Source organism: Pongo abelii, chromosome 2 (assembly GCF_028885655.2).
Source record: "Pongo abelii isolate AG06213 chromosome 2, NHGRI_mPonAbe1-v2.0_pri, whole genome shotgun sequence".
Lineage (NCBI taxonomy): Eukaryota > Metazoa > Chordata > Mammalia > Primates > Hominidae > Pongo > Pongo abelii.
The window spans coordinates 177,531,388-177,546,368 of NC_085928.1; the positions used below are offsets into that span (position 1 = coordinate 177,531,388).

The following is a 14,981-nucleotide window of genomic DNA, read 5'->3' on the forward strand; positions in this document are numbered from 1 at the left end:
AATGCTTTTTCAGAATCAATTGAAATGATTATTTAGTTTTTGTCCTTCATTCCATTGACATCATGTATCAAATTGATTGATCTGCATATGTGGAACCATTCTTGCATCCTTGGGATAAATCCCAAGTGGTCATAATGAATGATCTTTTAAATGTGTTGTTGAATTTGGATTGAGAGTATTTTGTTGAGGATTTTTGCATCAATGTTCATGAGGGCTATCTGCCTGTGGTTTTCTTTTCTGATGTGTCTGTGTCTGGTTTTGGTATCAGGGTAATAATAGTTTTGTAGAATGAGTTTGGAAGTATTCCTTCCTCCTTTACTTTGTGGAATAGTTTGAGTAGGATTGGTACCAGTTCTTCTTTTAATGTTTGGTAAAATTCAGCAGCAAAGCCCTTGGGTCCTGGGCTTTTTGTTGTTGAGAGGCTTTTAACTGTGGCTTCAGTCTCATTACTTGTTATTAGTCTGTTCAGGCTTTGAAAATTTTTATGATTCAATCTTGGTAATTTGTATATGTCTAGGAATTTATCCATTTCTTCCAGATTTGTCAAATTATTAACACATAGTGGTTCATAGAAGCCATTAATAATCATTTGAATTTCAGTGGTGTCAGTAATAATATATCCTTTTTCATCTGTACTTTTATTTATTTTATTTGGGTTTTCTCTCTTTTTTTTTCTGGCTGGAAAGTTAGTCTGGCTAAGTTAGTCTGGCTAAAGTTTTGTCAATTTTGTTTATCTTTTCCAAAACCAACTTTTCATTTCATTGATCTTGTATTCTTTCTTCATTTCAACTTCATTTATCTCTGCTCTGATCTTTATTTTTTCTTCTACAGATTTGGGGTTTGGTTTGTTCCTGTTTTTCGAATTATTTAAGAGGCACCATCAGGTTGTTTATTTGAAGTTTTTTCTCTTTTTTGATGACAGCTATAAACTTCTCTTTTAGTACTCCTCTTACTGTATCCCATAGGTTTTGGTATGCCATGTTTCCATTGTCATTTGTTTCAAGTAATTTTTCAATTTCCTTCTTAGTTTCTTTATTGACACACTGGTCATTCCGGAGAATATTGTTTAATTTCCATGTATTTGTACAATTTTCAAAATTACTCTTGTTATTGATGTCTAGTTTTAGTACCTTGTGATTAGAGAAGAAGCTTGATATTATTTAAATTTTTTGAATGTTTTAAGACTTGTTTTGTGACCTAACATATGGTCTATCTCTGAGAATGATTCATGTAGTCAGAAAAAGATTTTGTATTCTTCAGCAGTTGGATGAAATGTTCTATAAATATCTATTAGGTCCATTTATTCTATAGTGCAAAGTCTGATGTTTCTTTGTTGATTTTCTGTCTGGAAGACCTCAATGCTGAAAAACAGGTGTTGATGTCTCCAGCTATTGTTGTATTGTGGTCTATCTCTCTATTTAAGTCTAATAAAATTTGCTTTATATATCTGGGTGCTCCCGTTTTGGGTACAAATATATTTACAATTGTTATATTCTCTTGCTGAACTAATTCATTTATCATTATATAATGATTTCTTTGTCCCTTATAGGTTTGGCCTGAAATCTATTTTGTCTGATATGAATATAGGGACTCCTGTTCTTCTTTGTATTCCATTGGCATGGAATATCATTGTTCCTTCCTTTATTTTCAGTCAGTGTGTGTCTTTATAGGTTAAGTATGTTTCTTGTAGGCAATAGATAATTGGGTCTTGTTATTTTTTTATCCAATCACTCTGCTATGTCCTTTGATTGGAGAGTTTAGTCCATTAACATTCAATGCTATTATTGATAAGTAAAGACTTACTTCTGCCATTTTGTTATTTGTTTTCTGGTTGTCTTCTGGTCTTCTCTTGCTTCTTTATTTCCTTCCTGTCTTCCTTATAGTAAACGTGATTATCACTGGTCATATGATTTAGTTTCTTGCTTTGTATTTTTTGTGTATTCCTTGTATGTTTTTTAGTTTGAGGTTACCATGAGGCTTGAAAATACTATCTTATAATCCGTTATTTTAAACTGATAGCAACTTAACACTGTTCATATAAACAAACCAACAAGCAAAAACAAAACTAATAAAGACCCTATACCTTAACTTCATCCTCCTTAACTTTTTAACTTTCTGTTGTTTCTATTTATATCTTATTGTACTGTCTATGTCTTGAAAAGTTATTGTAGTTATTTTTGATTAGTTCATCATTTAATCTTTCTACTTCAGATAACAATAGCTTACACAGCACAGTTACAGGGTTATATTCTGTGGGGTTTTTTTGTGTACTTACTATTACCACTGAGTTTTGTACCGTTAGATGATTTCTTTTTCTTTTTCTTTCTTTCTTTTTTTTTTTTTTTTTTTTTTTTTGAGATGGAGTCTCACCCTGTTGCCAAGCTGGAGTGCAGTAGCACCATGTCAGCTCACTGAAACCTCCACCTCCTGGGTTCAAGAGATTCTCCTGCCTCAGCCTCCTGAGTAGCTGGGACTACAGGTGCACACCACCACGCCCAGCTAATTTTTGTATTTTTAGTAGAGATGGGGTTTCACCATGTTGGCCAGGATGGTCTCCATCTTTTGACCTCACAATCCTCCCACGTTGGTCTCCCAAAGTGCTGGGATTACAGGCATGAGCAACTGCTCCCGGCTAGATGATTTATTATTGCTAAATAACATTCCTTTCTTTCAGATTGAAGAACTCCCTCTAGCACTTCTTGTAGGACAGTTCTGGTATTAATGAAATCCTTCAGCTTTTATTTGTCTGGTAAGGTCTTTATTTCTCCATGTTTGAAGGATATTTTTGCAAGATATAGTTATTTTCCTTCAGAACTTTAAATATGTCATGCTATTCTCTCCTGGCCTGTAAGATTTCCCTGAAAATTTTGCTGCCGGACATATTGAAGCTCTATTTTATGTTATTTGTTTCTTTTCTCTTGCTGCCCTTAGGATTCTTTCTTTATCCTTGACCTTTGGGAGTTTGATTATTAAATGCCTCAAGTTAGTATTCTTTGGGTTAAATCAGCTTGGTGTTCTATAACCTTCTTGTATTTGGACATTGATATGTTTTGCTAGGTTTAGGAATTCTCTGTTATTATCCCTTTGAATAAACTTTCTACCTTGTTTCTCTCTCAACCTCTTCTTTAAGTCCAATAACTCTTAGATTTGCCTTGTTGAGACGTTTTCTAGATCTTGTAGGTGTGCTTCATTCATTTTTATTCTTTTTTCTTTTGCCTCCTCTGACTACATTTCTAAATATCCTGTCTTCAAGCTCACTAATTCCTTCTTCTGCTTGATTGATTCTGCTATTAAAACACTGACACATTCTTCAGTTTGTCAATTTCGTTTTTCAACTTTAGAATTTCTGCTTTTTTTTAAATAATGTTAATCTCTTTGTTAAATTTATCTGATAGAATTCTGAATTCCTTCTCTGTGTTATCTTGAATATCTTTGAGTTTCCTCAACTCAGCTATTTTGAATTCTCCTTCTGAATGGTCACATATCTCTGTTTCTCCAGGATGTGTTATTGTGCCTTATTTAGTTCATTTAGTGAGGTCATGTTTTCCTGGATGGTGTTGATATTAGTAGCTGCTCTTTGGTGTCTGGGCATTGAAGAGTTAGGTGTTTATTGTAGTCTTCTCTGTCTTGTCTTATTTGTAGCTATCTGATATGGTTGGCTCTGTGTTCCGACCCAAATCTCATCTCAAATTGTAATCCCCATGTGCTGAGGGAAGGACCTAGTTGTAGGTGACTGGATCAAGGGGGAGTTTCCCCCATGCTGTTCTCATGATAGTGAGGGAGTCGTCACAAGATCTGATGGTTTAAAAGGGTGTGGTGGGTCCCCCCTCTCGTTCTGCCTCTCCTGCTATCATGTAAGATGTGCCTTCCTTCCCCTTCACCTTCTTCCATGATTTTAGTTTCCTGAAGTCTCCCCAGCCATGGGCAACTGTGAGCCAATGAAACCTCTTTTCTTTATAAGTTACCCAGTCTCAGGTACTTCCTTGTAGCAATGTGAGAACAAAGTAATACAGAAAATTGGCACTGGGAGAGTGGAGTGCTGCTATAAAGATACCTGGAAATGTGGAAGCAACATTGGAACTGGGTAACGGGCAAAAGCTGGAAAAGTTTGAAGGGCTCATAAGAAGACAGGAAGATGTGGAAACATTTGGGACTTCTTAGAAACTTGTCAAATTGTTTTGACCAAAATGCTGATAGTGATATGGACAATGAAGTTCATGCTGAGGTGGTCTCAGATGGAGATGAGGACCTTATTGGGAACTGGAGCAAAGGTCACTCTTCCTATTCTTTACCAAAGAGACTGGTGGCATTTTGCCCCTGCCCTAGAGATCTGTAGAACTTTGAACTTGAGAGAGAAGATTTAGGGTATCCGGCAGAAGACATTTCAAAGCAGTAAAGCATTCAAGATGTGACCTGGCTTTTTCTGAAAGCGTACAGTCATATTCATTCCCAAAGGGATGGTCTGAAGTTGGAAACTGTGTTTAAAGGGAAGCAGAACATAAAAGTTTGGAAAATTTGCAACCTAATCATGTGGTAGAAAAGCAAAACCCATTTTTTAGGGAAAAATTCAAGCTGGCTGCAGAAATTTACATAAGTAACAAGGAGCCAAATGTTAATAGCCAAGACAATGGGGAAAATGTCTCCAGGGCTTTTCAGAGATCTTCGTCACAGGCCCAAAGTCCTAGGAGGGAAAAATGGTTTCATGGGCCTGGCCCAGGGTCCTGCTGCCTCTGTGCAGCCTCAGGGAATGGTACCCTGCATCCCAACTGCTCCAGCTCCAGCCTTGGCTAAAAGGGGCCAAGGTACAGCTAGGGCTGTGACTTCAAAGGGTGCAAGCTCCAAGCACTGGCAGCTTCCACATGGTGTTGAGCCTGTGGGTGCACAGAAGACAAGAGTCGAGCTTTAGGAGCCTCTGCCCAGATTTCAGAGGATGTACAAAAATGCCTGGATGTCCAAGCAGAAGTTGGCTGCAGGGAGCCCTCATGAAAACCTCTGGTAAGGCAGTTCAGAGGGGAAATGTGGGGTTGGAGCTCCCACAGAGAGTCCCCCTGGGGCACTGACTAGTGGATCTGTGAGAAGAGGGCTACCATCCTCTAGACTCCAGAAGGGTGGATCCACTGACAGCTTGTGTCATGCACCTGAAAAAGCCACACACACTCAACACCAGCTTGTAAAAGCAGCCACAAGGACTGTACCCTGCAGAGCCCCAGGAGCTAATCTGCTGAAGGCCAGGGAGCCCACCCCTTGCTTTAGCATGCCCTGTATGTGAGACATGGAGTAAAAGGAAATTTTGGAACTTTAAGGTTCAGTGACGGTCTTGCTGGGTTTCAGACTTGCATGACGCTTGTAGCCCCTTTTTTGTGGCCAATTTCTCCCTTTTGGAATGGTAACATTTACTCAATGCCTGTATCCCCATTGTATCTTGGAAATAACTAAATTGCTTTGGCTTTTGCAGGTTCATAGGCAGAAGGGACTTTGACTTTGGACTTAGGCTTTTGGGTTAACATTGCAATGAGTTAAGACTTTGGGGGACCATTGGAAAGGCATGATTGTGTTTTGAAATGTGAGAAGGTTGGGCTGGGGACAGTGGTTTTCACCTGTAATCCCAGCACTTTGGGAGGCCAAGGCAGGCAGATCACGAGGTCAGGAGATCGAGACCATCTTGGCTAACATGGTGAACCCCATCTTTACTAAAAATACACAGAATTAGCTGGGCATGGTGGCAGGCACCTGTAGTCTCAGCTACTCTGGAGACTGAGGTAGGAGAATTGCTTGAACCTGGGAGGCAGAGGTTGCAGTGAGCCGAGATCACACCACTGCACTCCAGCCTGGGTGACAGAGCAAGACTCCATCTAAAAAAAAAAAGAAAGAAAGAAAGAAAAGAAAAGAAAAGAAAAAAGAAGGACATAAGATTTGGGAGGGGCCAGGGTGGAATGACTTGATGTGGCTCTGTGTCCCCACCCAAATCTCATCTCAAATTGTAATCCCCATGTGTCAAGGTAGGGAGGTGATTCGATCATTGGGGCAGTTTCCTCATGCTGTTCTCATGATAGTAAGTGAGTTCTCATGAGATCTTATTGTTTAAAAGTGTATGGTGGTTCCCCCACCCCACTCTCTTTCTCCTGCTGCCATGAAAGATGTGCCTTGCTTCCCCTTTACCTTCCACCATGATTGTAAGCTTCCTGAGGGCTCCCCAGCCATGTGGAAACATATATCAATTAAACTTCTTTTTTTTATAAATTACCCAGTCTCATAGTTCTCTGTAGCAGTGTGAAAATGGACTAATACATTTTCTGAGAGGATTTCCAGATATTTGAAAGGACTTGAGTGTTGTGATACAGCTGTATCTTCATTAGGGAGCACCCCAAACCCAGTAATGCTGTAGTTCTTGCAGACTCATAACGGTCCCAGTTTGGAATCTTGGATAAAATCCAGAAGTGTCCAGATTACTAGACAGGCTCTTATTATCTCCCCTTACTTTCTACCAAACAAGTAGAGTCTCTCTGTCTCTATTCTAAGCCACTTGGGGCTGACAGTGGAGTGACACAGGCACTTATGTGGCCATCACCACTGAGACTGCTGGGTCAGATATGAAGCCAGCACAGCACTGGGTCTTGCCAAAGCCCTGCTGAACCACTACCTGGCTACCACCTATGTTTTCCCAAGGCTCTGGGGCTCTATGGTCAGCAGGTGGTTAAGCAGACAGCCTTGTGTCCTTCCCTTCAGGGCAGTTAGTTCCCTCAGGTCCCAGGCAGGTCCAGAGATGCTGTCCAGGAACCAGGGCTATAGTCCAAAACCTTAGAAATCTACTCGGTGTTCTATTTTACTGTGACTGAACTGGCACTCAAACCACAAAATTCAGTTCTTCCCACTCTTCCCTCTGGTTTTCACAGGCAGAGGAGCCTCACTTCATGACCACCACCACCACCGTCCCTTGGGGAGAACTGCCACACTACTGCCATTGTTCACTTAAGGATTAAGGCTCTTCAGTCAGCTTGTGGTGAAGTCGGCCAAGCCTGAGATTCACCCTTCAGGGCAGTGGGCTCCCCTATGGCTCAGGGCATGTCAAGAAATGCTGTCCAAGGGCCAACGCCTAGAATCATGGACCTGTTTGGTGCTCTATCTCACTATGGTTGATCTGGTACCTAAGGTGCTAGACAAAAATCACCTTTACTTAACTTCTGCTTTTCTCAAATAGAAGTGTCTCACTGTAGCCACCACAGATAGTAATATTCCATGTCTCACCTGAAGTCAACACATCTAAGTCTCACCCAAGTTCCATGGTGTACTATCTGGGTATCCCTGCTGGTTATTTAGAGCTCAAGGACTCTTTAGTCAACAAGTGATGGGTCCTTCCAGAACTCGGTCCTTTCCTTAAGGTAGTGGGTTCCCTTCTGGCCCAGGATATGTCTAGAAATGTTATCTGGGAGCTAGGGCCTGGAAGGGGGGCACCTCACAATTCTGACCAGGGACCTATCTTATTGTGGCTGTGCTGGTATCCAAGATGCAAGACAAAAGTCCTCTTTACTCATTACTTTCCTCTCCTCAAGTGGAAGGAAGGGGTCTCTTTTAAAGTTGTGAATTGTGCTGCCTGGGGTTGGGGGAGTCATGGTACAAGCACTCCTTTAGCTGCCCTGGCTGGTATCTCAGTAAGTCATGTCCCCCCACCCTTCCCCCAAGTCTACTGGCTTCTAGCCCATCTCAGGCACTACGACTCACCTAGGAGTTGCAGTCTTTGTGGTCCATGCCACACAGACACTGCAGTGGGAAAAGGGAAGGGGTGGCATTGGTAATTGGAGACTGTATTTCCTACCCTCTTTGGTGATCCTTTCAGTTAAAACCAGGTACTGTGAGTGCTCACCTGATTTTTTTGGTTCTTATGAAGGTGTTTTTGTGTATGTGTAGATAGTTGTTAAATTTGGTGTTCGTATTGGGGGAGACCATTGGTGGGGCCTTCTGTATCATGATCTTGCTCCTTCCCTATTTTACATTTTCAATACTGATGCATCTTAAGAAAGCAAACTAACAATATCAGTACAGTATGATACATGCTGTAATGAGAGACACACAAATGCAACAGGAGCACACAGAAAGAAACACCTAAGTCGGCATAAGAGACTTCAAAAAGTCTAAAATGTGGGGGATAAATAGGCATCTGCCAATTAATAGAAGACAGGGAATTGAAGGCAGAAGAAAGAGCATGTTGCAAAGCCATGAAACTGCATGATGAGAAAAGATAACAATTTGATATGACTGGAGCATTAAATGAATTTGAAAGAGAAAAGCAGGAAGTGAAGTGGGGCTAGTAGATGGGGGGAGCTTTGTATAAAAGTTTAAGAATTTTACAGTTCATATTTAAATAGAGGGCAGAGATGAAGGACTGAAGAATTTTTCTGCAAGCTACTTGCAAATTCGCAGAATGGAGGGCAGAGTAGAGTCAGATCAATCTGAAAATAGAGAGATATATTAGAAAACCTTTGCAGTACTTTGAGGAAAAGAAGATAAGATTTTGAATTAAGCAGTAGCAACTGAGAAGGAGAGGTGAAACTGATAAACATATTTTGATGGTAAAATCAACAGAAATTGGCAGCTGATTGTTGAAGTTCAAGAAAAAGTTTACATGCTAGGTAATACAGTAAAATAACTAAGTTTGGTAGAATTTATGGTGGTTACTTTTGGTAGAAGTTTTGGTAGAATTTATGGGGTGTGGCTAAGGAGTTGAAGATGAATTTCTACGTAATTTATATTTGCATATATTTTAGCATACAACAAAAATTTGTATTCACTCAAAAAGTCTCAAAGACTATCAATACACTTTATATGCACCCTCCTCTTCATAACCAACTATCTTGAAATCTATCATGTTAACTGGATCTTTAAGTTGGGCATTAAGTAAGATTGAAGCTTTACCAAGCAACAAAATTCAAGACTCTTAGAGATGAAGAAATTTGCCTAAGTTGATATAAGTAATAAATAGTGTTGTCAGGATTCAACCTGGACTCTATGGCTCTAGTGCCATATTTTTTTCTGCCATATTTAAAATATCCCATCAATATCATAAAACAGAAATGAACTGATACATTTAATTAAAAGGTTTTTAACGTACTTGATGTTCTTCAGATTAACTGCAATTTTTAATTAACTGAGTCTCTTCAATATCAAAGCAATAGTATCTCATTGCCTATGCCTGGCCTTTATCTTATCAAAGCAACATTTCATTTTCTGTTTTTTCTATTGAATTTGTGAGAACATTGGAAGCTGTCAAGGTGTGACATATTGAGAGCCCAATAAAGATTAAATCCCTGAGTACATGATTTGAAAAAATTTAATGAAATACTTTGCCCAGTTGTCTAGGACTACTGTTAAGTAACCATCAACCAACACCTTTTCCAAATATAGAGTTCCAAAAACATAAGTAGCTAGCCCGTATATTTTAAAAACTGACACGATCTCTCAGAGAAATTCAGATCCCAGAGTTGATTTGGGTAAGAACCGGGGAAGCAAAACTAAATTAATTAAAAGCACAATGTTACTTACTTTATCCTTGGAGAAGCTGAAAAGTTGTTTTCTTTCCACAAAGAATTGGACGGCTATTACACTGGCTGAGTGGCCCCAAAGGACACCCACTGGTTTAGAGACAACATAGGGATTCCAAAGGCAAACTTTATTGTTAATGCCAGCAGTTGCTAATCAGAATTAGAAAGAAAAAAAATGTTTTTAATAGCATGAAGAGCCCACAGCATTTTCTTTTTGAAATGAGTTTACCATATAACTGTAGCTTGATAAATGTCAACTGTAGGTTGACTAACGCACCCTGTTTTGCCATTGTCTAACTAGACCAGGCTAATAGGGCATGAGTTCTGTCAATAGAAATAGTTGAAATGGAGGGAGTAGGGAAGAAAAAATTTGTAAAGGGGAAAAGGCTATGTATGAGGTGAAATAAAACATATAGTCCCATTTAAAAACCAACAAACAGCCTAACCAGGAGGGTACAGAATCCTTCTTCCTAACCCTGATATTTCCCCTCTCCAGCCAGCTTAGCCTAGAAATGTAGACAGTGTTAAAGTTATCCCAGGAGTAAGAAAGAAAGAAAACAATGTTGAAAGTTCACAAATTAATTAAAAACTATAAAAACATAAATTATCAAATAATCAAGTACAGTCATGCATTTCATAACATTTCAGCCAACAACATACAGCATATACGGATATGGTCCCATGAGACTATAATATGGTATTTTTACTGTACCTTTTATATGTTTAGATACATAAATACCATTGTGTTACAAGTGCCTATAGTATTTAGTAAGTCTCATGCTATAGAAGTTTGTAGCCTAGGAGCAATAGGCTATAGCATATAGCTCAGGTGTGTAGTAGGCTACACCATCTCTGTGTAAGTACACTCTATGATGTTCACCCAATGGAAAATCACCTAATGATGCCTTTCTATCTCCATCATTAAGCAATGTATGACTGTATGTGCAAGCAAAAAAGCAGCACAAATATACTTTTGACCTGCTTTATTAATGGAAGAAGATATTTTTGAACATCAATCAGTTATATTTAGGGAGCTCTTCAAGAGCAGGAAATGTTGTATCTGTTCAATACAACACAATACTCTTTGTTGCTTCCTAGTTTAGGGCCAGTTGTGGAGCTGAACTTAATCATCCTTATTTTTTCCAGCACTATAGGAGGTACAAAGTAATTATTGTTATACAGAGATTGAAATGCTTAACCAATCAATAAATTAGTTTCTATTTGAGTCCTTGCCAAAATGGGTCACCAACTCCTCTATCCTTCTCTAATAAATCTACAGTACTCCTTGAAGATCTGATGTTGGCATATACATGAATTCATATTCAAGGTATCTGTTACTGTGATTGTCAGGTATTATTTTGGGAATTTTATGGACACAGCTCCTTAGCTAATATTAATAATCTTCATATGAATGACAACTATTGAATGTGAGTTAATATGACCCATTCTGTAGACCATGTGTATGCTCTGTAACTACCCTATTAACTTTTCAATAATACATCTATACCTCATTTTTATAATGTTTGAACATATATCATACATCAAATTATCAGCTTTCATAATGTCTGCAATTTTAATTTAAATAATGCCTGAGAAACTTTATATTTCCTCAGCTAAAATATACTTTTTTTACATCAAAAGAACTCCCCTCTAGTAAACAAACCTTGGATAATCTGAACATTTTCAAAAATCATTAGAGATTGTATTCTGAAAGGTAATTGAAAAACACTCTACATTTTGCAGTTCTCTTGTGTATGGATGTGTGTGTGTGTGTGTGTGTGTACGTGTGTGCATGCACTGGTAGTGGTAGCTGTAGTAGTAACAACGAAAAAATGCATTTGTTTGGGTGGAGCATTTGGTGGTGTTAGGAAGATGGCAGAATGGCAGATGCTGCACAAACTATCTTCCTTCTCTATATCATTTTACACCCTTCACCAATTGTAATAAAAAAAACTCATTAAAGCATTGGGCACTTTCTCATATTTTTACCTCAATGTAGTTCATATACACTGCACATCATAATGCATCATTATCAGACATTCTCAGGTAATACAATGTGAGCTGCTCAAGACTGTCTCTATAGCAATACAGCAACAAGGTGGAGAAGGCTCCATGCATACAAATATGCTTCCCAGACTATTTTTGAGGCCCTCATAGTTATCATGATTTATTTTACCTACCAATTAAATTGAGCCAAGAGTGATAATCAAAAGCATGAATGCCCTGGGCAATGTTGAAGGATGTCATATTAAGATGCTTTTTTGATTTCTCTCTCCAAGCCAGCACCACACTATTTGTATTGCTGGTTGTACTGGAAATGATAGCATCTAAAGATGCATTGTAAGTAACTGATAAAAAATTAAAGAGAAAAACAATCTTTAGTTGATTCTTCACAAGATATTAGTAAAATGGAGCTGTTTTAATATGGAAAGTTAAAAATTAAACTCAGATTATGATGATACAAACTGATACTTTAAAAACACCTCACAAACCCCTTCTCCCACCTCCCACAAAAGAATTCCATTGAGAAGTTACAGGAAATTCTACATTCTGACTTTTCCCCCAATCTAGGGATACCTTGAATTTTTAAAAATTGGAACACATGGCACGAAACAATGTTAATCACAATAATCATATGGGGTTCTGAAGCTATAAGATGAGTAATTGGCCAAATTCCTATGTTCTTCCTCCTGGGTCTGGGGCAAGCAAACAGGAGCTTATCAACCATCTGCTGCTCCCCAAAGGTCCAGCTCATGCCTAAACAATGGTTTATTTAAATTTTGACTGATCTAAAATGTTGGAGAGTGAAATGGCCAGGACTCAACTCCTTGCCAAGATTCACAAACACAGCTACAGACTCAGGTCAAAGTGGCTCTTCCTGCATTCCTGATGAGCCAGTGCCAGATACTGTGGAGCAAATTCACACTTTCCAAGCAAGGATAAAGATCCTACTACCTTTGTCAGGAGAAACTTGCCATTACTCTCAGATCCACAGGCTCCAGAAGGCCAATGAATAGCCATAGCTGTTCTTTGATCAACTTGAAACCACCATGCCCTCTGTGGTTAGGCAGAAGTTCTCTTTGTCATTGTGCTCAATTATTTGTGTCCCACAGTTGGAGGATTTCTGGTTTGACCTCAGGATCAAATTTCTACCCCACACAAAGAGGGATGTTGTTGTTTTATAAAGCTTAAGGGAAGATTTTTTAGTAGAATGACTCAGAAATATTTGTGATCAATTTATTATGTAGAATCAGGAGTAACATATTGCGGGGAGTCAATTCTCAATGGATTGCTAGCATTTCTGCACTTCTTGTGAAGCTAAGAACTCATTGCCTTTTGTTCTGGATTATCTTTTCAAAGAGTTTTGTTTGCATAGCAAACAGCCATAGAATGTCGAGATAATGTCTCCCTTTGCCCAGAATAATAAAGATAATGTCTTCCTCTGGAGCAAAAGTTAGGCATGCCTTCTGTCCAACATAAACGATTCAGATTCCTTAAGTTTGGGGTTCCTTTACTGTAATGGAATACAGTGCATGTGCACTGGGCCCATCTGCATTGCCTCTGTGGACTTGATGGCCAGGGGAACTGAAATAAATGTGATAATATTTATGCTGCTTGCTTTCCTGAGAATAATAGTCTTTTTTTCTCTCTGACATGGAAGTCTTATGTCCTCTGTCATTGTAAGATTTTTAACATTTCTCTATCCAAGTAAGCATCACAATATTTGTATTGCTCATTATGCTGGAAATGGCAAGCTAACTTGTTAATAGCTAACTTGAAAATAACATAAAAGTTTAGACCCTTGACAGTTCTTAATGGGCACTGCTACGGTCTGAATGTTTGTATTTCTGGCCTCCTCCCCACCCCACAACCGCCTAATTCATATGTTGAAACCTTCACCCACAAGGTGATGATACAAGGAGGCAGAGATTTTGAAAGGTAATTAGGTCAGTAGAGTAGAACCTTCAAGAATGGGATGAATGCCCTTATAAAGGAAGTCTAAGGAAGCTTGTTTGCCCCTTCCACTATGTGAGGGCACAGGTGGAAGGCACCATCCAGGAAGCATAAAGTAGGTCCCCACCAGACAGCAAATTTGATGGTGCCTTAATCTTTGACTCCCAGCCTCCAGAACTGTGAGAATAAATTTCTGCTTCACAAAAACAGCATCCCTCATTAAGAAGTTAAAAACAGTATCTAGTTTTACTATTTTGGTATAATAACTTAATTTGATTTGTGTGTGTGTGTGTGTGTGTGTGCGTGTGTGTATACATATACATATGGTGTATATATACACACATATATTTGTAATATGTGTATATATATATACACACATATATTTGTAATATGTGTATATATATACACACACATATATTTGTAATGTGTGTATATATATATACACACACACATACACAGGTATTTATACATTTCCAAACAATTATTAAAGGCAAGAAAGTTCTGAGAAGCAGGAAAATAGCTCAATGCATTCCTTTTCCTCTGATCTATTCAATTGGGCTGTTTCTAAAGGTAACTAGGATTTATTAATTCAAGAGCTCATATTGATATGTAAATAGCTTGATTTAGAAAATTTCATAGCTATCTCCCTAGGAAATAAATGTCACAACACAACCAATTTATAACTAAATTAATGACATTGAGACTATTCAGTGTGTCATTTGCCGATATCGTCTCTCAAAACATGGCATTCAATCCTCAAAGATTTATTGCGCATCTACTATGTGCTCTGTGCTATGATAAAGATAATAAGAAAAGAAATAGACGCAGTCTGGACTTCAATTATATGGCCCCAAACATGGGAGGAAAAACATGTAAATCAAATAATTAGAGACAATTTTAGCACATCATAAAGTGATAAATTGAATGTTACAAAATGTATAATAGAATTTCAAAGAAGAAAGAAATCAGTGTGACTCTCAGGGTTTAAGAGACATTTGTTGAACGTTGACAAAAAGCATTTCAATAGATGAGAGGCCATGACAAATCACCTGTGTGAGAAACAAAAGGTAAATTGAGAGCTGAGAAAGAGCTAATCTACTTCTATATCTCATAGGTAAAGACATAGGGATTCATCCACACAGTTTCAGTGATTTGCCAAAGTCAGCAAGTAATTGTCAAACTCAGGTCTGAAGTTCTGAGATTAACTCTTAAGTTTGGTGTCATGACATGCAATATTATAAATCGAAGCTTAGGACACTAGTATTTGGCAGAGCCAGAGTACAAATTCAGAACTCAGGGCCTGATCTCTTGACTATTGGAACGTGGCTTCTCAAGTTTTAACATTCACACAAATCGCTATGTGAAAATGCAGATTCTCATTCAATGTAAACCTGAGATTCTGCATTTCTCACATTCCCAGGTGTTGCTCCTGATGCTCTCTGAGAACCACACAAAGTAGCAAAGCACTAGAATGCAAGTATTGCCATTATT

General features: G+C 38.5%; 1 protein-coding gene across 4 annotated transcripts in view; it reads right to left on the reverse strand.

Annotated features, from left to right (window-relative positions):
• WDR49 (WD repeat domain 49) overlaps positions 1-14,981 on the reverse strand; it is a 177,285-nt gene that overhangs the window by 113,782 nt on the left and 48,522 nt on the right. For 3 of the 4 annotated variants that reach the window (XM_024244755.3, XM_054552951.2, XM_054552953.2), the window contains exons 6-7: positions 11,717-11,884; positions 9,538-9,686 (exon numbers count right to left, since the gene is read on the reverse strand). In XM_024244755.3, coding sequence (XP_024100523.2) covers positions 9,538-9,686; positions 11,717-11,884 — 317 coding nt within the window. The remainder of the gene's footprint in view (positions 1-9,537; positions 9,687-11,716; positions 11,885-14,981) is intronic. The other variant, XM_054552952.2, reaches the window with a different exon arrangement.